The sequence below is a fragment of the Oncorhynchus keta genome, chromosome 18 (genome assembly GCF_023373465.1).
Source record: "Oncorhynchus keta strain PuntledgeMale-10-30-2019 chromosome 18, Oket_V2, whole genome shotgun sequence".
Lineage (NCBI taxonomy): Eukaryota > Metazoa > Chordata > Actinopteri > Salmoniformes > Salmonidae > Oncorhynchus > Oncorhynchus keta.
Window position 1 is genome coordinate 9,643,750 of NC_068438.1, and position 24,469 is coordinate 9,668,218.

At 41.0% G+C, this 24,469-nt stretch overlaps 1 protein-coding gene across 2 annotated transcripts in view; it reads right to left on the reverse strand.

Moving 5' to 3' along the window:
* Positions 1-1,388: 1,388 nt before the first annotated feature.
* Positions 1,389-24,469, reverse strand: part of LOC118397211 (uncharacterized) — a 30,708-nt gene continuing 7,627 nt past the window's right edge. Inside the window, exons 2-5 of one of the 2 annotated variants that reach the window (XM_035791751.2) lie at positions 20,708-21,235; positions 20,094-20,141; positions 7,083-7,211; positions 1,389-3,950 (exon numbers count right to left, since the gene is read on the reverse strand). In XM_035791751.2, coding sequence (XP_035647644.1) covers positions 3,822-3,950; positions 7,083-7,211; positions 20,094-20,141; positions 20,708-20,863 — 462 coding nt within the window. In that variant the 5' untranslated portion in view covers positions 20,864-21,235 and the 3' untranslated portion in view covers positions 1,389-3,821. Of the gene's footprint in view, positions 3,951-7,082; positions 7,215-20,093; positions 20,142-20,707; positions 21,236-24,469 lie in introns of both variants that reach the window. The other variant, XM_035791750.2, reaches the window with a different exon arrangement.

A 24,469-nucleotide genomic window follows, 5' to 3' on the forward strand; every position in this document is an offset into this window, starting at 1 on the left:
TGAGATCTAGGCCAACAACCTCCTTCCCTCAGTAAGAGCATTGAAGATGGGTCGTGGCTGGGTCTTCCAGCATGACAAGACCCAAAACACACAACCAGGGCAACTAAGGAGTGGCTCCGTAAGAAGCATCTCAAGGTCCTGGAGTGGCCTAGCCAGTCTCCAGACCTGAACCCAATAGAAAAGTTTTGGAGGGAGCTGAAAGTCCGTATTGCCCAGCGACAGCCCCGAAACTTGAAGGATCTGGAGAAGGTCTGTATGGAGGAGTGGGCCAAAATCCCTGCTGCAGTGTCTGCAAACCTGGTCAAGAACTACAGGAAACATATGATCTCTGTAATTGCAAACAAAGGTTTCTGTACCAAATATTAAGTTATACTTTTCTGATGTGTCAAATACTTATGTCATGCAATAAAATGCATATGAATTACTTAAAAATCATACAATGTGATTTTCTGGATTTTCTCACAGTTGAAGTGTACCTATGATAAAAATTACAGACCTCTACATGCTTTGTAGGAAAAGTAGGAAAACCCTGCAAAATCAGCAGTGTATCAAATACTTGTTCTCTTGACTGTATCTGTTCGTCATGTTGGTTGAAAGGGGTGTATCTTGTCTATAAAATACCTTTACATTTGTCATGGCGCTCTCAACGGTGATTCGTCGACAAGCTATTGCAAAGCTCTCACTATTAAAGATTTAGTTTAAGTACAACTCTGACTTGTTTGATAAGTTTGTCTCTCCTCATTTAATAGTAAAGAAATGAACCACAACACTTGTGTTGAATAAAAACTGTGGATGGGAAACTATTTTTATTTGTCAACTGGCAGTCAAGCATTGATCATCTCACCAGAAAAAAGACCCTCGATTAATTATTGGAAAGGAACACCATGCACTTTCACCACCCCTATGAAGTTCATAACATAGGGCCTATTTTATCTGTAGCCTAATAAACTGCATGCTTTCTTAAGTCATAGTGGACCATCTGTGACTCCAAGTTTACTTCAATATGATGGTTATTATAGCAATATTGTTACAATCGCAATACATATTGAATTGGCACCTAGGTATTGATAAAATCGTATCGTGAGGTCCCTGGCAATTCCCATCCTTACTGGCCACACACACAGAAAAAGGTTCAAAATAGTGAAAAATATGTCTTGTAAACATAGCGGAACTGTATTTGGTGCTATATAGAACCTTTTATTTGAATATTCAATAAATAACCATGCTCATAAGGCTAAAAATGGAACCTGTATGGTGCTATAAAGAACCATTTCCTAATGTTCTTGATAAGAGAATTATGTTCTCCAGGTACATAACCATTTTTAATTATATTACTCTGTCTGCACACCAGAATTTGTAAGATCCTGGTTGAATGAAACAGACGGAGGTCCAGCTTAAATGTTTATTCACGGGAACGTTCTAAAATCAAGAATACAAAACAATTCATTTTATACTGGCTTCTCACGCCCACACATACACACAAACATACGCACACACATGTCCTGCTTCGCACACACTGTCTGTCTCACTACCCAGCCGACAGAGATAGTGACTTTGTCCTTGAGACGTACTCCCTGTTCTCTCCCAAATCGCTAGTCAAGTCGGCACCAAGCTCAGACAGTCTGTGTTTAAAATACCATAAAGACATATCGTTTTACCCTAATTCTGACTAGGACTACACATTTATTGATTATGATTTTATACATTCTAATCAATTCCATACAATTATATGTTTCAGGGTGGAATATTCTAATCATTCAGTTAACAGACAATTCTCACCTATCAGTTCTATAAAAAAAACATTAATTAAAGGTTCTATATTGCACCAAAAAAGGGTTCCACTATAGTTACAAGCCTTTTTGGTGCTATATAGAACCCTTTTTTATGGTTCTTTATATAACATTTATGGAAAATTGTTCTATAAAGAACCTTCCTCAATCTTAAAAGTAATTTGTAGAAGATTTTTATTTTATTTTACTTATATTATGTTGTAAGGTTCTATAGGTGTTGTCATTGTGTGAATCAGGTGTGCAAGCTCTGGAACGACTGGGCCGCACTGATGAGATTTTTTTTTAGAACTGATGTAGAAGACAGTTATTAATTCATATAAGGCCATATGTGAGTCTTTCACCAGACACCTTCACTGGCCATAGTCATATTACATTGTGGCATGACACACCAGATTAGATTGACTGAAATGACACTCACTCAAGGTTGGACAAAAAGAGCTCTGAGTAAACCACACCCCAAAATATTTTAATTATCACTAAAAGAGGAAAGACCCCTTTTCTGAACTGCAAATAACCATTGAAGGGCTCAATAAAGTATAAAAAGTTCATTCGGAAAGTATTCAGACCCCTTGTCTCTCCTATATCTCTCAGATATGGGAGAGACACTTCAGAACAAACTTACTTGTGATATTTTTTGGGGACTATCTGTTGTCCCATGTAGTGAATCTGTTATTCAATGTGTTTGTATGGGCTAATAGCAGTAAGGCCCAAAATAATCTTTCATCAAATCATTTTTTCATATATATTTTTCATAATTCAAGGGGTCTTAAAATTCCTAATAGCTATATGATCCTTGGTATGATCTTCTTAAAACAAATCCATATAGCCTAGTGGAACTCCCCCTCCTCCGGCTTAGACAGGGCTTAGACTCTGATGGGTTAACATTTGACTACAGTTTATATGTTGTTAATGTTGAAAAGTGTATCAAAACTACAACTAATATCACAGGTTTACGGAACAGAAATGACAGCAAGTCAAGACACTAGTAGACACACTGCCCAGGTAAATCATTTCTCATTCCAAAGAGACTTGATGAGGATGTCAATTGATGAGGATGTCAATTGACCATGAAACGAGAGGGTAAAAAGTAAACACAGAGGACTTTTTTCAATCCAAGAATGGTCAAATGTGTATGGGTTAAGAAATGAGCAAGATGCACAGGTTAGCGCAAATCAATATGCATTTCAAACATAATAACACAAAAATACAGTCCTTGACACAACCGTGAGTCAATCTAAGCAACATATTAAAATATTCCCATCCAAATCCGTCAGTTTAAGAGATATCAGTTTTTTGCATGTGCTGCATCTCAATGTATCCGCCTATGTCAGCCTTCCACATCAGTGTTGAAAGATGGCCGAGCTACAAAATTCTGTCATTTCAAGAAAACGTCTACAGCGTCTGAACAGTTTGGCCTACAAACTATGACCACTCTATGGATTTGGGAGATTCTCACGAACGCAATGGTGTCCTCAGTTTTGCTGTACTACCATACAAATGAATGGAAGTATGGAGGTAGTTTTGTGCCAACAAAAATAAGGGGTTAAATATGTGTAAAAGAAAAATACAAAAATATTTCCTGAGCTTTCTTATATCTCCTAGATATAGGACAGACACTTCAAAACCGGATTTTTTTACTGTATTGTTTTGCCATTTATAAATGCGTTAGTCAATGCGTTTCTATGGGCTATAGTAGTAAAGGCCAAATTCAATATTTTATCAAATCATTTGTATATTTATTTTGATACCTAAAGTCCTAAAATTCAAAATCAAATAAAAAAATGTTAAAATAAAGAGCTTAATCTCAAGTAATCTACACAACATATGACACACTGTATTCAAACACTGGTGTGTGCCTTGTGCATCAATGTACAACATAGATCAGACAGACTTTTATTCTAAGTGGGAAAGATAGCGGTGGTCTGGTACATTACAATACATGTATAGTATTTTCTACATATAGCAATTGTTCAGGTAGCCTTCTGCACGTATGTGAGTCCTTGGATGTCCCCGTCTATGGATGTGTCCATCTCAATGGCTGGATGGCTTCCGACACCCCTGATCGTTCATCCACTCCAGAATTGTTTGCAATGTTGTTAAGAAATCCTTTGCTGCCCTTTCTCTGTGGGCCTCACAGTCTGGACAGTTGGCACCTTCTTTCTGCAATATAGAGAGGAAAACACTCACAACATATGCATAAGATAGTCAAAAAAGAGAGGCTCTATGATACAGCGAGTGAGAAAAAGCAAGAGACAGAGAAGTCATTATTTTAATATTATAATAATGCAAGTACTATAGTAATTCTCTCCTGATTGCTCAGTTTGGCCGGGTGGCCAGCTCTCGGAAGAGACTTGGTGGTTCCAAACTTCTTCCATTTAAGAATGATGGAGGCCACTGTTTTCTTTGGGAACTGCAGAAATATTTTGTACCCTTCCCCGGATTCCCCAGACACCTCATTTGGCTGCCTTTCCTTCCAGTTCTCTGCTGCCTGTGACTGGAACGAATTGAGAAAATCACTGAAGTTGGAGATTTATCTCCCTCACCAACTTTAAACATCTGCTATCTGAGCAAATCAAATCAAATTTTATTTGTCACATACACATGGTTAGCAGATGTTAATGCGAGTGTAGTGAAATGCTTGTGCTTCTAGTTCCGACAATGCAGTAATAACCAACAAGTAATCTAACTAACAATTCCAAAACTACTACCATACACACAAGTGTAAAGGGATAACCGATCGCTGCAGCTATACATAGTCCATCGGTAAGTAGGCCACCCAATTCACCTACCTCATCCCCATACTGTTTTTATTTATTTACTTTTCTGCTCTTTTGCACACCAGTATCTCTACCTGCACATGACCATTTAATCATTTATCACTCCAGTGTTAATCTGCTAAACTGTAATTATTCGCCTACCTCCTCATGCCTTTTGCACACAATGTCTATAGACTCTTTCTTTTTTTTCTCTACTGTGTTATTTACTTGTTAATTGTTTACTCCATGTGTAACTCTGTGTTGTTATCTGTTCACACTGCTATGCTTTATCTTGGCCAGGTCGCAGTTGTAAATGAGAACTTGTTCTCAACTAGCCTACCTGGTTAAATAAAGGTGTGAAAAAAAAATATATGAAACCCGACACAATCCTGTTTCGGGGCTCTACAGACAATTCCTTCGACCTCATGGCTTGATTTTTGCTCTGACATGCATTGTCAACTGTGGGACATTATACAGACAGGTGCGCCTTTACAAATCATCAATTGAATTTACCACAGGTGAACTCCAGTCAAGTTGAAGAAACATCTCAAGGATGGTCAATGGAAACAGGATGCACCTGAGCTCAATTTTGAGTCTCATAGCAAAGGGTCTTATGTAAATAAGATATTCTGTTTTTTATTCAGAATAAATTTGCCAAAAATTTTAAAATCTGTTTTGGCTTTGTCGAATGTGACCTTAGTGTGTAGATTGATGAGAAAAAAAATAACATTGAATCCATTTTAGAATAAGGCTGTATGTAACGTAACAAAATGTGGAAAAAGTCAAGGGGTCTGAATACTTTCCGAATGCGCTGTAAAACAGGATTTATTTGTATGGGCAGACGAGGGACAGTTATACTGATAGTAGTCTCGCTATACTATACTGATAGCAACATAATGGTCAATGTCAATGAATTGAGAGTTAAATATTCACATCAATCCACTGTTGTCTATCATCTACACTTACACAAACGGTCTCTACAGTAGGCATGTAAGACGCTGCGAGGGGATTTTTTATTATTTCACTGTTACTCACCTTAAATTATTATCAAGTACTTGCAAAAAAAACAACTATGTTGAGAATTTATAATGCAGGCACATTTATGTTAATTTGCCTAACACAAGCCATGACATTTTAAGACTGTGTTTTTAACAATTAACCAAGGTTTCCAATTTCAATTTCAACAATGAAAATGAATGCGATTTGAAATACATTTACTGAACAGGCAGATATGTAATCAGAGCTGTTGCAAAGTGGTGTTATTGTCACGCCCTGACCGTATAGATTGCTTTGTATGTTTCTATTTTTAGTTTGGTCAGGGTGTGATGTGGGTATTCTATGTTTTGTTCTATGTTTCTATGTTCTATGTGTTTGGCCTGGTATGGTTCCCAATCAGAGGCAGCTGTCAATCGTTGTCTCTGATTGAGAACCATTCTTAGGCAGCCTGGTTTCACCCTTGAGTTGTGGGTAGTTGTTTTCTGTCTCAGTCTCAGACAGGACTGTTTCGTTTGTTCTGTTTTTTTTGTTATTTTGATTTCACTGTTCAGTGTAATAAAAAGATCATGAACACGTACCACGCTGCACCTTGGTCCTCTCCTCCTTCCACCTACGACGATCGTTACAGTTATGCATTACTTTTTTGTCTAAATCGGAATATCAGTTATAAAAAGATATAGCTGCAAGTGGCAATTCCAGGGGCCAAGCACGCCATACTCACATTCAAGTCACCATGTGGTCAATCAGAGTGACCTTGGAGTGACTTTCTATCATTGTGCAAAGTTTCGTGACAACAGACCAGGCGGTTATTTAGTGTCATCAAATCATATAGGAATGGAGAGTAGCAGCATTTTATTTAAAAAAATATTTATAGTGGGGGATAAAAAAGTCTAATCTGCGGAAAATCTAATGGGCAGAGTTTATAGGTCCTTATGGGAAACAAAAATGGGAAACAAATGTCCATGTATGTACACATTGACATTGACTGTAGCTCAAACGGGGCAGGTGATATGCTTGTTAAAAGTTTGGAATTTCAGTTGATCACTATACACAGTATATTAGAGAATGGGGCCAGCAACCGGACGATTGCAGGTTTGAATCACAGTGCTAATTGTTCTCATCAATAATGTCCAAAATATCAGAATTGGGCTGCCTGTGTAAAAGCAGCCTTAGTAGTGCTGGGATTTCTAAACTATTCCACTGAGATGGTTTGTATCTTAAAATATCAATGTCTGAGTAATGAGCACAACATGCTATCAGTCAATGGAGACATGAACCTTATGTTTCTCTTATAAACACAGATGGAAAATGTTAAACAAATGTGTTAGAACTGTCTGAGAATAACAATAGTATACGCAAACAGTAATGCAGGAGTCCAAATCAGCTATTCAGACTCTCATCATTTTCACCAAGACAACAAACAGTTCTATAGCTGGAATTAAAGTGTACTAAGACAGCCAAAGGACAAGGTAGAATCAAAAACATCCCAATGCACCTCAAATGCAGCTGGCCTGTGTCTCCCTCACACTGATTGGCTTACCTGTTTGATCAAGGACTTCAGCCGGATGGATAGTTTTGGCTTGTATATGGGTGAGGACTTATTCCCAGTTTCTAACACCAGGACATTCACTTCTTTTTCAAAGCATATGAGTGTGGATGTGGGGCACTTCTGCTGAAGAGAGTAGGGGATATAATTAAACTCAAACAATGGATGTAAAACATCTGTAAGAAAGTCACACAACACGATGGGGGGTCAAGAGGGTTTTGTAGCAATGAGAACCTCCAGAACAGATATAACAGATCCAGATGTCTCTTTCTTTGGTGATGAGAGAGGAGAGTTACATTCATGTCATGTAAAATGCTTTGAGTTATAATCCCATTATATACATTTAAAAAATAAATAATCAGGCCGGAGCATGGACGCCTCAAAACAACTCAGTTAACTCAGGATGATACAATCCAACAATTATAGTTCAATATTGTTTCTAACTGTCTAACCTTCAGCGCAATGAGTGTCATTTATTATACAGTACCAGCCAAAAGTTTGACACACCTACTCATTCAAGGTTTTTTCTTTATTTTTTCTATTTTCTACATTGTGGAATAATAGTGTGTCACGGTCACTGTAATGAATGGACCAAGGCGCAGCGTGCGTAGAGTTCCACATATTTTAATAAATCGAAACTCACCAAACAAAACAAACAAGCAAACAAGCAAGCACAAACGAAACATTCTGGACTGCTCACAGGTAGCTACACAAACACAAGATCCCACAAAGCACAAAGGGCTGCCTAAACGTGATCCCCAATCAGAGACAGCGATAAACAGCTGCCTCTGATTGGGTAAAGTACCAGGCCAACATAGATGATTAAACACCTAGATAACCCACCCTAGTCATTGTCACACCCCAATCAACATAGAGAATAAACAGCTCTCTATGGTCAGGCCGTGACATAGTGATGACATCAAAGCCATTAAATAACATGTATGGAATAATGTAGTAAGCAAAAAAAGTGTTTCCAGATTGACTGACCTTCATGTCTTAAAGTAATGTAATGGTGTAGCAGTCGGACGTGTGTTTGTCTTGTCCCGTGTAACTAGTAAATAGTCTGTTTCTTCTGGGTTTTTTCACATATATTTTAATCTCACTTTCCATCTATGAACTAAATATACTTTCCTGCAACCCGCCTCACCCAATCTGCTATCTTTATACTTTATATCTGGAACCTCCATCAGAAGCTCGCCAGCTAACTAGCTACTAGCTATTAGTCACTGTTAGCCACGGCTAGCTGTCTTCACCTTTAGCTCGGACACCAGCAGCTTCAGCTCGGTCAATACTTGCTAGTCAATACCTGCCAGCGATATCAACTTAGAGCATTTCGGACTGCTTTTTGTCACAACACAACTGATTAGCTAAAACACATTAAGAAGGAAAGATATTCCCCCAATTAACCTTTAACAAGGCACACATGTGTGGTTCCCACCATGAAGCATGGAGGATGAGGTGTGATGGTGTGGGGGTGCTTTGCTGGTGACACTCTAGTTGATTTATTTAGAATTCAAGGCACACTTAACCAGCATGGCTACCGCAGCATTCTGCAGCAATATGCCATCCCATTTGCGCTTAGTGGGACTATCATTTCTTTTTCAAGAGGACAGTGACCCAAAACACACCTCCAGGCTGTGTAAGGGCTATTTGACCAAGAAGGAGAGTGATGGAGTGCTGCATCATATGTCCTGGCCTACACAATCACCCGACCTCAACCCAATTGAGATGGTTTGGGATGAGTTGGACTGCGGAGTGAAGGAAAGGCAGCCAAAAAGTGCTCAGCATATGTGGGAACTCCTTCAAGAATGTTGGTAAAGCAATTCCAGGTCACTACCTCATGAAGTAGTTTTGATGTCTTCACTATTATTCTACAATATAGAAAATATTAAAAATAAAGAAAAACCCTGGAATGAGTAGGTGTGTCCAAACTTTAACTGGTACTGTATGTCTCCAAAATTTGGTCAAATACAATGCCTAGTGAGTCTACACGTCCCTTGGACAGTCTTCACATCCCTTGCACAGTCTTCACATCTCTTGCACAGTCTACACGTCCCTTGCAAGACCTGGGCGGACCAACCCCTGTATTTTGGTTAGCGTGCCAGGTGGTGCTAAAGATTAGGTAAGTAGTGGGAAGGCGGGTAATTTTGACTTTCTTTGCTTTGGTTCCGTCCAGACCCTTTTCCCCTCTTACCGTGTTAAGGAATAATAAAATCCCTGTAAACTGTATTTTTCTCTGCCTCTGTCGTACTTCCCCGCACCTACGATCACATACTTTTTTTCACTCCACGGGGAGTTGAGATGTAGCAGGGTGTTGCGTTCCATCCTCCAAGAGGCGTGCATAACAGTATTGTGGAGTAACTACAGTGTTATTGATCCATCCTCAGTTTTCACAACCATTAAACTCTGTGACTGTTTTAAAGTCAGAATTGGCCTCGTGGTGAAATTCCTTAGCGTTTTCCTTCCTCTCCGGCAACTGAGTTAGGAAGGACAACATCCTAAGTGTAATTAATAACTTCATGTTCCGCTTTTTTTTACCCATCTACCAATAGGTGCCCTTCATTGCGAGGCATTGGAAAACCTCCCTGGTCTTTGTGGTTGAACCTGTGTTGGAATTTCACTGCTTGACTGATGGACCTTACAGATAATTGTATATGTGGGGTACAGAGATGAGGTAGTCATTCAAAAAGCATCCATGCAACTTGTGACTTGTTAAGAAAATGATTACTCCTGAACTTATTTAGGCTTATGGTTGAATAGTTATTGAATCAAGACAGGATGTGGAAAAAGTCAAGGGTGTGAAGGTGTGAATACTTTGTCAAAATTGCTCAATCCCCACCGGAAAGCCCTTCTGGTGTGTCTTCGGCATTAACATTCTTTAACACAGCCTTCTGTCTTTTCACTTGGTCATGCAGGCGAGGAATATTAAGTGAAATTAATATTGCTTAACCTCTGTATTTTGTATTGTGTATTGTGGTGGCAGTGAAGGGGATTCACCTAGGGGTCATGATAGGGGCTGTACCAATTGTTTGATGTATTATAATAATTGATTATGCGTATGTTGTATTAATAGAAGGCCCCGCCCTCCTTACATTTATAGGGTCTGAGACTACAGATTAATAATATATATACATTATGAGGTTTAACATTGTTTCACAGTTCTTTTCTAGGCTCTCTGCCTCTTATGAAGAAACTGTCTGAGAAATGTGTGACTGTGAAGACAGAACTCTGCAAGGAAACATAAGGTAGCCTAGTGGTTAGAGCGTTGGACTAGTAATTGGAATTGGCAAGTTCAAACCCCTGAGCTGACAAGGTACAAATCTGTCTTTCTGCCCCTGAACAGTCAGTTAACCCACTGTTCCTAGGCCCTCATTGAAATTTACCATTGAAATCATTGAATTTGTTCTTAACTGTTCTTAGTTAAAGGTAAAATAAGAGATTAGTCAGACATTCCACTATAAATCACCTTGGACATTTACTGCTTAGCTTTTAGATCGCTATATAAACAAGGGTTTTAGTGTTGAGTAGGCATGGTTTTGGTCTCATGAGTAAAGGATGATGTAGGCTGTGACATCACTAGGGCTGGACTTCGGGTTTAATAAAATAACTTGGGACCTTTCCTCGATGCAGAACTTACTCTGAAACATGCGCTATGTTCCTGTTGTCAACTTCTGTCTGCAATTGCATTAATAAAGGTTTTTGAATGATTTAATTAAAGATATTGTCATAATGATAATGTCACCAATGATTGACAAGGAACAAGGAAATGAACCCCAACATTTGGTGAGCTAGCCAGGAGTGAATGTCAAACCTCGGTTGAAGAAGATTCCACACCATGTGTCAGAGCTCCAAATTTAAAAAGGTAAGCAGACACCTGTTGAATTTAAGTCTGTAATTAATTGGCATTCACTGGTGGGGTTTCCCTCTAACAAGTAAGTGGCACCTCACTCAAGCTAAAATATAGACATACACTTTGAATATGAAATAGTCGGATTCTAGTTTGGTGTAATTACGTAACGGGCTATTGGTGAAATGCATGATGTCGATATAGGATGAATGTTTTTTTTTTGTTAGAGGTAGTTCGGCGACAATTACCCAATACTAGTTGGCACAGGTGATTCAGCGTTAATCACCTAATTTTATTTGTTCGAGGTAATTCAGCGTCAATTACTCATACTAGTTCTTTGTTTATTTGTTAGAGGTAATTCAGAGCGACAATTACCCAGGTTTTAATTTTATTTGTTCGAGGTAATTCAGAGCGACAATTATCAGGGTTTTGAAGAGATGGTTCAGCGTTAATCACCCATTATATATTGGGAGTTAATGCAGCGATCATTACTTAACGGTATTTGGGTTTCAGAGAGGTGGTTATAACTTATCACTTCCATTTTATTTTGGGTTGTAATGCGGGCGATCTTTACTGAAAACTAGTTATTTTATTTTGAAGAGGTACCCAGGGAATGAGTTGAGTTATTTATGAATAGTTCGTTGTATGTTTCATTGTTTGTTTGTGGATTATGGCAGGGTTTACTGGGTAATGGGTAGTGGAATAAAAAGTTAGGAGTAGGACAAAAGTTATTTGAATAAAAGGTTAAACGTATGTGTCACGATCGTTGGTTGAATTAATGGATCGTGGGTAAAGTTCCACATGTTTAATAAATATGCAACTCACCAAAAACAATACAGAAGAAAACGAAACGTGCCGTTCTGGCCTGCTCACAGGCAGCTACACAAAAACAAGATCCCACAAACAACAGGCGGGGAAAGGCTGCCTAAATATGATCCCCAATCAGAGACAACGATAGACAGCTGCCTCTGATTGGGAACCATACCAGGCAAACAAAGAAATAGAAAACATAGACCCCCCCTAGTTACACCCTGACCTAACAAAATAGAGAATTAAAAGGATCTCTAAGATCTCTAAGGTCGTGACAATTTGTTAGTGACACTTTCCTACCATAGGACAGTACTGGTGTATAACATATTACTGTTACTATACACCCATAAGATATAACATTAGGAATTGAAGTCTGGCATGCGGGTGTCTCTGTGAGGCCCATGTGTAAAATATACAGTGGGGCAAGAAAGTAGTTAGTCAGCCACTAATTGTGCAAGTTCTCCCACTTAAAAAGATGAGAGGCCTGTAATTTTCATCATAGGTACACTTCAACTATGACAGACAAAATGAGAAAATAAATCCAGAAAATCACATGGTAGGATTTTTTATGAATTTATTTGAAAATGATGGTGGAAAATAAGTATTGGGTCACCTACAAACAAGCAAGATTTCTGGCTCTCACAGACCTGTAACTTTTTCTTTAAGAGGCTCCTCTGTCCTCCACTCGTTACCTGTATTAATGGCACCTGTTTGAACTTGTTATCAGTATAAAAGACACCTGTTCACAACCTCAAACAGTCAAACTCCAAACTCCACTATGGCCAAGACCAAAGAGCTGTCAAAGGACACCAGAAACAAAATTGTAGACCTGCACCAGGCTGGGAAGACTGCATCTGCAATAGGTAAGCATCTTGGTTTGAAGAAATCAACTGTGGGAGCAATTATTAGGAAATGGAAGACATACAAGACCACTGATGATCTCCCTCGATCTGGGACTCCACGCAAGATCTCACCCCGTGGGGTCAAAATGATCACAAGAACGGTGAGCAAAAATCCCAGAACCACACCGGGGGACCAAACTCTTGAGCATGCCGTCCTTGGCCAGCTCTACCGCTATCTCTTTCAGAATGACCTTCTTGATCCAAATCAGTCAGGTTTCAAGACTAGTCATTCAACTGAGACTGCTCTTCTCTGTATCACGGAGGCGCTCTGCACTGCTAAAGCTAACTCTCTCTCCTCTGCTCTCATCCTTCTAGACCTATCGGCTGCCTTCGATACTGTGAACCATCAGATCCTCCTCTCCACCCTCTCCGAGTTGGGCATCTCCGGCGCGGCCCACGCTTGGATTGCGTCCTACCTGACAGGTCGCTCCTACCAGGTGGCGTGGCGAGAATCTGTCTCCTCACCACGCGCTCTCACCACTGGTGTCCCCCAGGGCTCTGTTCTAGGCCCTCTCTTATTCTCGCTATACACCAAGTCACTTGGCTCTGTCATAACCTCACATGGTCTCTCCTATCATTGCTATGCAGACGACACACAATTAATCTTTTCCTTTCCCCCTTCTGATGACCAGGTGGCGAATCGCATCTCTGCATGTCTGGCAGACATATCAGTGTGGATGACGGATCACCACCTCAAGCTGAACCTCAGCAAGACGGAGCTCCTCTTCCTCCCGGGGAAGGACTGCCCGTTCCATGATCTCGCCATCACGGTTGACAACTCCATTGTGTCCTCCTCCCAGAGCGCTAAGAACCTTGGCGTGATCCTGGACAACACCCTGTCGTTCTCAACTAACATCAAGGCGGTGTCCCGTTCCTGTAGGTTCATGCTCTACAACATCCGCAGAGTACGACCCTGCCTCACACAGGAAGCGGCGCAGGTCCTAATCCAGGCACTTGTCATCTCCCGTCTTGATTACTGCAACTCGCTGTTGGCTGGGCTCCCTGCCTGTGCCATTAAACCCCTACAACTCATCCAGAACGCCGCAGCCCGTCTGGTGTTCAACCTTCCCAAGTTCTCTCACGTCACCCCGCTCCTCCGCTCTCTCCACTGGCTTCCAGTTGAAGCTCGCATCCGCTACAAGACCATGGTGCTTGCCTACGGAGCTGTGAGGGGAACGGCACCTCAGTACCTCCAGGCTCTGATCAGGCCCTACACCCAAACAAGGGCACTGCGTTCATCCACCTCTGGCCTGCTCGCCTCCCTACCACTGAGGAAGTACAGTTCCCGCTCAGCCCAGTCAAAACTGTTCGCTGCTCTGGCCCCCAATGGTGGAACAAACTCCCTCACGACGCCAGGACAGCGGAGTCAATCACCACCTTCCGGAGACACCTGAAACCCCACCTCTTCAAGGAATACCTAGGATAGGGTAAGTAATCCTTCTCACCCCCCCCCCCCTAAAAAGATTTAGATGCACTATTGTAAGTGGCTGTTCCACTGGATGTCATAAGGTGTATGCACCAATTTGTAAGTCGCTCTGGATAAGAGCGTCTGCTAAATGACTTAAATGTAAATGTAAATGTAGTGAATGACCTGCAGAGAGTAACAAAGCCTACCATCAGTAACACACTAGTGCCAGATGTGTCCCCCTGCTTAAGCCAGTACATGTCCAGGCCCGTCTGAAGTTTGCTAGAGAGCATTTGGATGATCCAGAAGAAGATTGGGAGAATGTCATATGGTCAGATGAAAACAAAATATAACTTTTTGGTAAAAACTCAACTCGTCATGTTTGGAGGACAAAGAATGCTGAGTTGCATCCAAAGAACACCATACCTACTGTGAAGCATGGGGGTGGAAACATCATGCTTTGGGGCTGTTTTTCTGCAAAGGGACCAGGACGACTGATCCGTGTAAAGGAAAGAATGAATGGGGCCATGTATCGTGAGATTTTGAGTGAAAACCTCCTTCCATCAGCAAGGGCATTGACGATGAAACGTGGCTGGGCAATGAAGGAGTGGCTTCGTAAGAAGCATTTCAAGGTCCTGGAGTGGCCTAGCCAGTCTCCAGATCTCAACCCCATAGAAAATCTTTGAAGGGAGTTGAAAGTCTGTGTTGCCCAGGAACAGCCCCAAAACATCACTGCTCTAGAGGAGATCTGCATGGAGGAATGGGCCAAAATACCAGCAACAGTGTGTGAACCTTGTGAAGACTTACAGAAAACGTTTGACCGCTGTCATTGCCAACAAAGGGTATATAACAAAGTATTGATAAACTTTTGTTATTGACCAAATACTTATTTTCCACCATAATTTGCAAATAAATTCATTAAAAATCCTACAATGTGATTTTCTGGATTTTCTTTCTCATTTTATCTCTCTTAGTTGAAGTGTACCTATGATGAAAAGTACAGGCCTCTCTCATCTTTTGAAGTGGGAGAACTTGCACAATTGGTGGCTGACTAAATACTTTTTTGCCCCACTGTATTTGAGTTCAGTAGAACCATTTACTATAGCCTGGAGTAAGTGAGAGTAGAATTAGGATTTCAGTAGCAACCACTGTTATTTAACACACACTGAAAGAAGATAGATAAGAATGTACATAGGCATATTCCTACATATTACACCCACTGTAGGATAACCCTATAGAAATTGGAAAACACGTTACACCCAGACTATCTAAATAAAAAGCCGGGGCACCATGGCACAGTCAAACCAGAATGAGGAGATAGGAGCAAGGAGCAATGAAGCCTGTCACGCCTGTTGAATATATGCAAAATAAGTTTCCTACCGTGGAATTTACTTGTTCTTTTATGAAACGGCATGTCTGGACAGTGATGGCAGGAGAAAATAGATATCCAATGGTTGGTTCATTCAACAACACCACGTTGGATTTAGTCAAGGGGATAAGAAACATGGACAAAAAGAAGGGGATAAAGAAGAGTGCCCTTGTATCAGAAACTGTGATTGAAATGATGATGCTGAAGGACAGATCTTCATAAACAAGGCTAGCGTGACCAAACTAAAGATGGAGAGAACAATAGAATGCGGAAGAAAAGAACTGGGTCAGGACAAAGGCAAAACAGGAGTACTCCCCACCGCCCCTCTGCCATATGAGAATCAACCCAGAGGACCCCTGGGTGTCTATACACAGATCTACCCTCTCATGCCACTGACTGAAGAAAATGGAGAAGCAACCCAGAGGACCCCTGGGTGACTATACACAGATCTACCCTCTCATGCCACTGACTGAAGAAAATGGAGAAGCAACCCAGAGGACCCCTGGGTGTCTATACACAGATCTACCCTCTCATGCCACTGACAGAAGAAAATGGAGAAGCAACCCAGAGGACCCCTGGGTGACTATACACAGATCTACCCTCTCATGCCACTGACTGAAGAAAATGGAGAAGCAACCACAAAGGAGGTGGATGGCACAACAGCAGCAACAAGCGACAGGAGGACAGTAGAATTGGATGAAAGAAAGAAAAACAAGGCACAGTTCCTGGAGAAAGTTTCCCATCGTCACCCCAACACACTCCACAAAAAAGGAACAGACTGGAAGACACTAGACATCTGCTCAAGTTGTTTCTACAGGCTCACCACAACTAATGTCTGAGAAATGTGTGACTGTGAAGACAGAACTCTGCAGGGGAGTGTAAGAGATTAGCCAGACATTCCACTATAAATCAACTTGGATATTTACTGCGAAGCTTTTAGATCACTATATAAACAAAAGTTAATGTTGAGTAGGCATGGTTTTGGTCTCATGAGTAAAATATAATGATGTAGGCAGTGACATCACTAGGGCTGGACTTCGGGTTTAATAAAATAACTTGGGACTTTTTCTTTGATGCAGAACTTACTCGGAAACATGCGTTATGTTCCTGTTGTCAACTTCTGTCTGCAATTGCATTAATAAAGGTTTTTGAATGATTTAATTAAAGATATTTTCATAATGCTAATTTCACCAATGAGCCAATGATTGACAAGGAACAAGGAAACGAACCCCAACAGCAGCATCATGTTCTGGGTATGATTGTCCCCAGCAGGGACTGGGGAGCATTACACAATTACACACGTTTATGCCAAAAACAAAACAGAATGGCTTTCCAATAGGTGTTGAGTGTTTCTGACTGGTTTATTCTCATTCCTGACTTAAATCTTCATGAAAATCTGTGAAAAGGTTTGAATACTGCTGTTCAACAATTCCCAAACAAAATTCTTAGCTTGAGTAATTCTGAGAAAAACCATGGATATGTTGCCCTAAGAGTTGTGCAAGGTTGGTAGAATGTTATTCACAATTATTCACAGCTGCAATGGCTGCCAAAAGTGCTTCCACTAATTATTAACTCTGGGATAGAGTTAGTCTTCCGACTAGCTTGGAAAGACAGTACCGTGCAGTATCGAAGAGCCCTTACTGCTGCTCGATTGTCCTATTTTTCCAACTTAATTGAGGAAAATTAGTACAATCTGAAATGTATTTTTGATACTGTCGCAAAGCTAACTAAAAAGCAGCATTCCCCAAGTGAGGATGGCTTTCACTTCAGCAGTCATAAATTCATGAACTTCTTTGAGGAAAAGATCATGATTATTAGAAAGCAAATTACAGACTCCTCTTTAAATCTAGGTATTCCTTCAAAGCTCAGTTGTCCTGAGTCTGCACAACTCTGCCAGGATCTAGGATCAAGAGAGACACTCAAGTGTTTTAGTACTACATCTCTTGACACAATGATGAGAATAATCATGGCCTCTAAACCTTCAAGCTGCATACTGGACCCTATTCCAACTAAACTACTGAAAGAGCTGCTTCCTGTGCTTGGCCCTCCTATGTTGAACATAATAAACGGGTCTCTATCCACCGGATGTGTACCAAACTCACTAAAAGTGGCAGTAATAAAGCCTCTCTTGAAAAAGCCAAACCGTGCCCCAGAAAATATAAAAACCTATCAGCCTACATCGAATCTTCCATTCCTCTCAAAAGTTTTAGAAAAGGCTGTTGTGCAGCAACTCACTGCCTTCCTGAAGACAACAATGTATACAAAATGCTTCAGTCTGGTTTTAGACCCCATCATAGCACTGAGACTGCACTTGTGAAGGTGGTAAATTACCTTTTAATGGCATCAGACCGAGGCTCTGCATCTGTCCTCGTGCTCCTAGACCTTAGTGCTGCTTTTGATACCATCGATCACCACATTCTTTTGGAGAGATTGGAAACCCAAATTGGTCTACACGGACAAGTTCTGGCCTGGTTTAGATCTTATCTGTCGGAAAGATATCAGTTTGTCTCTGTGAATGGCTTGTCCTCTGACAAATCAACTGTAAATTTCGGTGTTCCTCAAGGTTCCGTTTTAGGACCACTATTGTTTTCACTATATATTTTACCTCTTGGGGATGTCATTCGAAAACATAATGTTAACTTTCAATGCTATGCAGATGACACACAGCTGTACATTTCAATTAAACATGGTGAAGCCCCAAAATTGACCTCGCTAGAAGCCTGTGTTTCAGACAAAAGGAAGTGGATGGCTGCAAACTTTCTACTTTTAAACTCGGACAAAACAGAGATGCTTGTTCTAGTTCCCAAGAAACAAAGAGATCTTCTGTTGAATCTGACAATTAATCTTAATGGTTGTACAGTCGTCTCAAATAAAACTGTGAAGGACCTCGGCGTTACTCTGGACCCTGATCTCTCTTTTGATGAACATATCAATACTGTTTCAAGGACAGCTTTTTTCCATCTACGTAACATTACAAAAATCTGAAACTTTCTGTCCAAAAATGATGCAGAAAAATGAATCCATGCTTTTTTTACTTCTAGGTTAGAATACTGCAATGCTCTACTTTCCGGATACCCGGATAAAGCACTAAATAAACTTCAGTTAGTGCTAAATATGGCTGCTCGAATCCTGACTAGAACCAACAAATTGGATCATATTACTCCAGTGGCTTCCTCTCTACACTGGCTTCCTGTCAAGGCAAGGGCTGATTTCAAGGTTTACTGCTAACCTACAAAGCATTACATGGGCTTGCCCCTACCTACAGTATCTCTCTGATTTGGTCGTGCCGTACATACCTACACGTACGCTACAGTCACAAGACGCGGGCCTCCTAATTGTCCCTAGAATTTCTAAGTAAACAGCTGGAGGCAGGGCTTTCTCCTGTAGAGCTCAATTTTTATGGAATGGTCTGCCTGCCCATGTGAGAGACGCAAACTCGGTCTCAACCTTTAATTCTTTACTGAAGACTCATCTCTTCAGTGGGTCATATGATTCAGTGAAGTCTGGCCCAGGAGCGTGAAGGTGAACGGAAAGGCTCTGGAGCAACGAACCGCCCTTGCTGTCTCTGCCTGGCTGGTTCCCCTCTTTCAACTGGGATTCTTTGCCTCTAACCCTATTACAGGGGCTGAGGAGGGGTGCGTCACTTGAGTGGGTTGAGTCACTGATGTGATCTTCCTGTCTGGGTTGGTCCCCCCCTTGGGTCGTGCTGTGGCGGAGATCTTTGTGGGCTATACTCGGCCTTGTCTCAGGATGGTAAGTTGGTGGTTAAAGATATCCCTCTAGTGGTGTGGGGGCTGTGCTTTGGCAAAGTGGGTGGGGTTATGTCCTTCCTGTTTGGCCCTGTCCGGGGGTATCATCAGATGGGGCCACAGTGTCTCCTGACCCCTCCTGTCTCAGCCTCCAGTATTTATGCTGCAGTAGTTTATGTGTCGGGGGGCTAGGGTCAGTCAGTTATATCTGGAGTACTTCTCCGGTCGTATCCGGTGTCCTGTGTGAATTTAAGTATGCTCTCTCTAATTCTCTCTTTCTTTCTCTTTCTCGGAGGACCTGAGCCCGAGGACCATGCTTCAGGACTACCTGGCATGATGACTCCTTGCTGTCCCCAGTCCACCTGGCCGTGCTGCTGCTCCAGTTTCAACTGTTCTGCCTGCGGCTATGGAATCCCGACCTGTTCACCGGACGTGCTACCGGTCCCAGACCTATTATTTGACCATGCTGGTCATTTATGAACATTTGAACATCTTGGCCATATTCTGTTATAATCTCCACCCGGCACAGCCAGAAGAGGACTGACCACCCCTCCTGGTTCCTCTCTAGGTTTCTTCCTAGGTTTTGGCCTTTCTAGGGAGTTTTTCCTAGCCAACGTGCTTCAACACCTGCATTGCTTGCTGTTTGGGGTTTTAGGCTGGGTTTCTGTACAGCACTTTGAGATATCAGCTGATGTACGAAAGGCTATATAAATACATTTAATTTGATTTGATCAATGAAGACATTTTAATTTCCTATTTTGTATTAATTTGGAACATTTTCTGTAAAATGTTTTTTTAGATCGGTAGGAAAAATACATTTTTTTATTTTAGGGCAGCGTAATGTGAATGCTGTGCAACGGGTGTAGAGACTTTTACTAGCGACTGTGTTATTAATGCAGAAATAACACAAATAAACCACATACCTGATAATCAGCCAAAGTTGGGGTGTACAGTCTACAATCAAATGATTCCTGGTAAGAGAGAAAATAACAGGCCACAACACAGATAATGTAAACATAAAAACAAACAGTCAAAAGGTAATGTAATTGTGTGCTGATGTTGATTCTACAGTGTGTTGAATTGTATTCCATCATAGACTGAGTGTACAAAACATTAGGAACACCTGCTCTTTCACAGCTTTCACCTGGTCAGTCTATGATTCGTTATTGATGTCACTTGTTAAATACACTTCAATCGTGGTAGTCGGTGCCAGGAGCACCGGTTTGAGTGTGTCAAAACTTGCAATGCTGCTGGGTTTTTCACACTCAACGGTTTCCCGTGTGTATCAAAAATGGGCCACCAGCAAAAGGACATCCAGCCAGCTAGACACAACTGTGGGAAGCATTGGAATCAACATGGAATCCCTGTGAAATGCTTTCAACACCTTGTAGAGTCCCTGCCCCAATGAATTGAGTCTGTTCTGAGGGGAAAAGGGGGTGCAACTCAATATTTGGAAGGTGTTCCTAATGTTTAGTAAACTCAGTGTTTGAGGTAATATGAAAAACAAGTGGAGAAAAAAATGAAAACATCTTGATACCATCTTGTGAACTTCCTCAATGCATTTTCGCACAATTCCGGGAAGTTCTTTACTGCACATGGATTTTCCATATGCCTGTTTCATTGTCATGGCGATGAAGAAGAGAAACCACAGCAAAAGGGTTAGAAGAGTGTCAGTTCTCTGTCTCCTCAGCATGGCATGGGCCCACTCTTTCACAGGAGCTTCAGATCAGTAGAGAAGTAGCTCAAAATTAAGATAACTATTTTAAAATCCGCCATTGTTTTGGGATTCAGCATATTGTCCATGTCAACTGCAGCCTTCTTAGTGACACTACATCTCCTGTGTGTCCTGGGAAGAAGCAGTAGAGATGAGGCAAGACTCCAGCTATGTGCCTCCTTCTTAGCCAGTAGGCTTCCCACTTTTGGATGAGGGGTAAAACACTCTGTCTTCTATCTTCCTGGTGACTTGTTATGCAGCATCTCTCTTGTGTGTCCTGGAAAGCAGCCCAGCAGAAGAGAAGAGGCAAGCCGTCAGCATCTGCCTCCTTTTTCTTGTCTAGGCTCCTCACTGTTGAGAGAGAGAGAGAGAGAGAGAGAGAGAGAGAGAGAGAGAGAGAGAGAGAGAGAGAGAGAGAGAGAGAGAGAGAGAGAGAGAGAGAACAATGATTATGGAGAGAACATTACTGTCATTTACGTAAGCCATGTCATACATCATTCAGCGCTGATTATAAAAGATACTTTAAAAAAAAGTATTCTGTGCAATTCACATTTAGTTAATCTATGTATCCTACTTGAAAAAATAAATACAATTTGAAAGGAGAAGAAGGCTGACATGGAAATTGGAACGTTCCATGGTGCTTGCCTACGGAGCTGTGAGGGGAACGGCACCTCAGTACCTCCAGGCTCTGATCAGATCAGGCCCTACACCCAAACAAGGGCACTGCGTTCATCCACCTCTGGCCTGCTCGCCTCCCTACCACTGAGGAAGTACAGTTCCCGCTCAGCCCAGTCAAAACTGTTCGCTGCTCTGGCCCCCCAATGGTGGAACAAACTCCCTCACGACGCCAGGACAGCGGAGTCAATCACCACCTTCCGGAGACACCTGAAACCCCACCTCTTTAAGGAATACCTAGGATAGGATAAAGTAATCCTTCTCACCCCCCCCCCCCCCTTAAAAGATTTAGATGCACTATTGTAAAGTGGCTGTTCCACTGGATGTCATAAGGTGAATGCACCAATTTGTAAGTCGCTCTGGATAAGAGCGTCTGCTAAATTACTTAAATGTAAATGTTAAATGTAGAGAAATGACCTTTGTTTTGTATGGGTGTATGCCTAAATAGTAAGCCATTGACAATTCTTGTCTATGGTTACTTTGCTAACTGCTCAGTGTCAATTAAGAACTGTCACCCCATGTTACATAGTATTGATTTCATACATACAATTAATTTGTTTGCAAATGCAACTGGGGCCATGTAAAATAATTGTTAGGCTACTCATTTTGAATCCACCGGTGGTACCTTGTGTGACCATAAAATTCTGTGTGCGACCATGCACCGTAAAATGATTTAGTTGCAAAAGTTACTGGCCTGCCATACACCTTAACCTGTTGATCGTACCCCCTACTTTTTAGAACATTCTGTTAAAAATCGCGCAACATTTCAGTGCCCTGCTACTCATGCCAGGAATATAGTATATGTATATGATTAGTATGTGTGGATAGAAAACACTCAGACGTTTCTAAAACTGGTTAAATCACGGCTGTGACTATAACAGAACATGCGTTTCATCGAAAAGCGCAGGAAAATCTGATCACTGAAAACTGGAAAATATATCAATGCGCCACTTGAATGTATTGTTGAATAGAAACCACATTACATGGAGCCGAGGTTGCAATACCTACAGCTTCCACACGATGTCAACAGTCTTGTCATTTGCCTAGGATTTGTTTCTTGGTCAAACGGACAAGAGACAGCCCATTTCTTCATTTTGGTTCAGATTTATCCGGACATTATTTCAAGACGTACAGCTATAGAATATACATCGCCTCGTGATCAATTTGATCGATTATTAACGTTTACTAATACCTAAAGTTGCATTACAAAAGTATTTTGAAGTGTTTTGTGAAAGTTTATCGTCGACTTTTTTAATTTAAAAAAATGACGTTGCGTTATAAAACGCTGTTTTTTTCCTTGATCACACAGTCTTCATAGATCGATATCTAGGCTATATATGGACCGATTTAATCGAAAAAAGACCCAATAGTGATGTTTATGGGACATCTAGGAGTGCCAACAAATAAGATGGTCAAAGGTAATGATTGTTTTATATTTTATTTCTGCATTTTGTGTAGCGCCGACTATGCTAATTATTTTGTTTACGTCCCCTGCAGGTCTTTAGGGGTGTTGCATGCTATCAGATAATAGCTTCTCATGCTTTCGCCGAAAAGCATTTTAAAAATCTGACTTGTTGGCTGGATTCACAACGAGTGTAGCTTTAATTCAGTACCCTGCATGTGTGTTTTAATGAACGTTTGAGTTTTAACGAGTGCTATTAGCATTTAGCGTAGCGCATTTGCATTTCCAGTTGTCTAGATGGGACGCCTGCGTGTCGGGTGGAGGTAAGAGGTTAAGGCTTGTTTAAAGTTTGTCTATCGACATGTCTGTGGACAGTTGTTGCAGTGACATCACGAACATTCTATTGTCGTCTGACATCAAACTTATCGTCAAAAACGAAACTTAACATCAAAAATGACAGGTTGCATGACACCAACAGCTTGATGGTCCAAAATAGTATAACTACTGTATTTTAACACCAAGAAACCCATCCTTTAAAAATTAATTAAATATATGTCAATCTAGCAAACCAGGCAACTTTCTAAAGAACGTTTTGATTATTTTCTGGCTTGTGCCAGTTCAAATAATGATCATATCATAGCTGTCAACGTCTTAACTTTAGAAAATGTGTTTTCATTATTCCAGGAAAACAAACGCACAACAAGATTAGTATTTACAAGTTAATGGAGAGCTAATTACAGAAAATTGCTTGCTGTGTTGTGAATGTGACGAAATAAAAGCAGGGTATTCTAATCGGGATGATGGCCTTCTAGGCAGAGTTGCAAAGAAAAAGACAACTCAGATTGGCCAATAAAAAGAACAGACACTGGACAGAGGAAATCTGCATTGTTGGTTTGAGGCCAGTATCCCGGAGTCAAGCTATTCTGTGAAGGGAGTAGTACACAGCGTTGTACGAGATCTTCAGTTGCTTGGTAATTTCTTGCATGGACTAGCCTTCATTTCTCAGAACAAGAATAGACTGACGAGTTTCAGAAGAAAGGGCTTTGTTTCTGGCCATTTTGGGCCTGTAATCGAACCCACAAATGCTGATGCTCCAGATACTCAACTAGTCTATTGCTTTTTTAATCAGAACAACAGTTTTCAGATGTGCAAAAAGGTTTTCAATTAGCCTTTTAAAATGATCAACTTGGATTAGCTAACACAACGTGCCATTGGAACACAGGATAATGGGTCTCTGTACACCTATGTAGATATTCCACAAAAATCTGCCCTTTCCAGATACAATAGTCAAGTACAACTGTATTTCCAGCTACAATAGTCAATGTCTATACTGTATTTCTGATCAATTTGATGCTATTTTAATGGACAAAAAATGTGCTTTACTTTAAAAACAAGGACATTTCTAACTGACCCCAAACTTTTGAACGGTAGTGTACATATTAACTCAATTACCTTGACTAATCTGTCCCCCTGCACATTGACTCGGTTCCGGTACCCCCTGTATACAG